Here is a 232-nt window from a genome sequence, read left to right as displayed (position 1 = left end):
GGTGGGGGGTGCTCCTGGGGTACACGGTGGGTCCCCAGCGTGCTGGGGGAGCTCCCCGCTGTTGGGGACCGGAGAGGATGCCCGCGGCTGCCCGTACCTGTACGCAGGTATCCCCGGGTTGGCGATCATGATGGACTCCAGGTGGAAGCGCCCGTCACCCAAATACCTGCCGAGACGGGAGGGAGAGCTCCAGCACGCAGGAACAGCGGCCCCCATCCCTGTGCCCACCAGT

The 232-nt window shown here is 68.5% G+C and overlaps 1 protein-coding gene across 1 annotated transcript in view; it reads right to left on the bottom strand.

Annotated features, from left to right (window-relative positions):
• The window catches only part of DPH1 (diphthamide biosynthesis 1), a gene marked incomplete at its 5' end in the record, with an annotated part of 5107 nt that overhangs the window by 2297 nt on the left and 2578 nt on the right, over positions 1-232 (bottom strand). The window contains one exon of the mRNA XM_010132154.1: positions 98-166. Within this exon, the coding sequence (XP_010130456.1) occupies positions 98-166 (69 nt within the window). The remainder of the gene's footprint in view (positions 1-97; positions 167-232) is intronic.

The sequence above is a fragment of the Buceros rhinoceros genome, unplaced genomic scaffold (genome assembly GCF_000710305.1).
Source record: "Buceros rhinoceros silvestris isolate BGI_N320 unplaced genomic scaffold, ASM71030v1 scaffold27072, whole genome shotgun sequence".
NCBI lineage: Eukaryota > Metazoa > Chordata > Aves > Bucerotiformes > Bucerotidae > Buceros > Buceros rhinoceros.
This window is presented reverse-complemented; position numbering and strand designations above follow the sequence as displayed.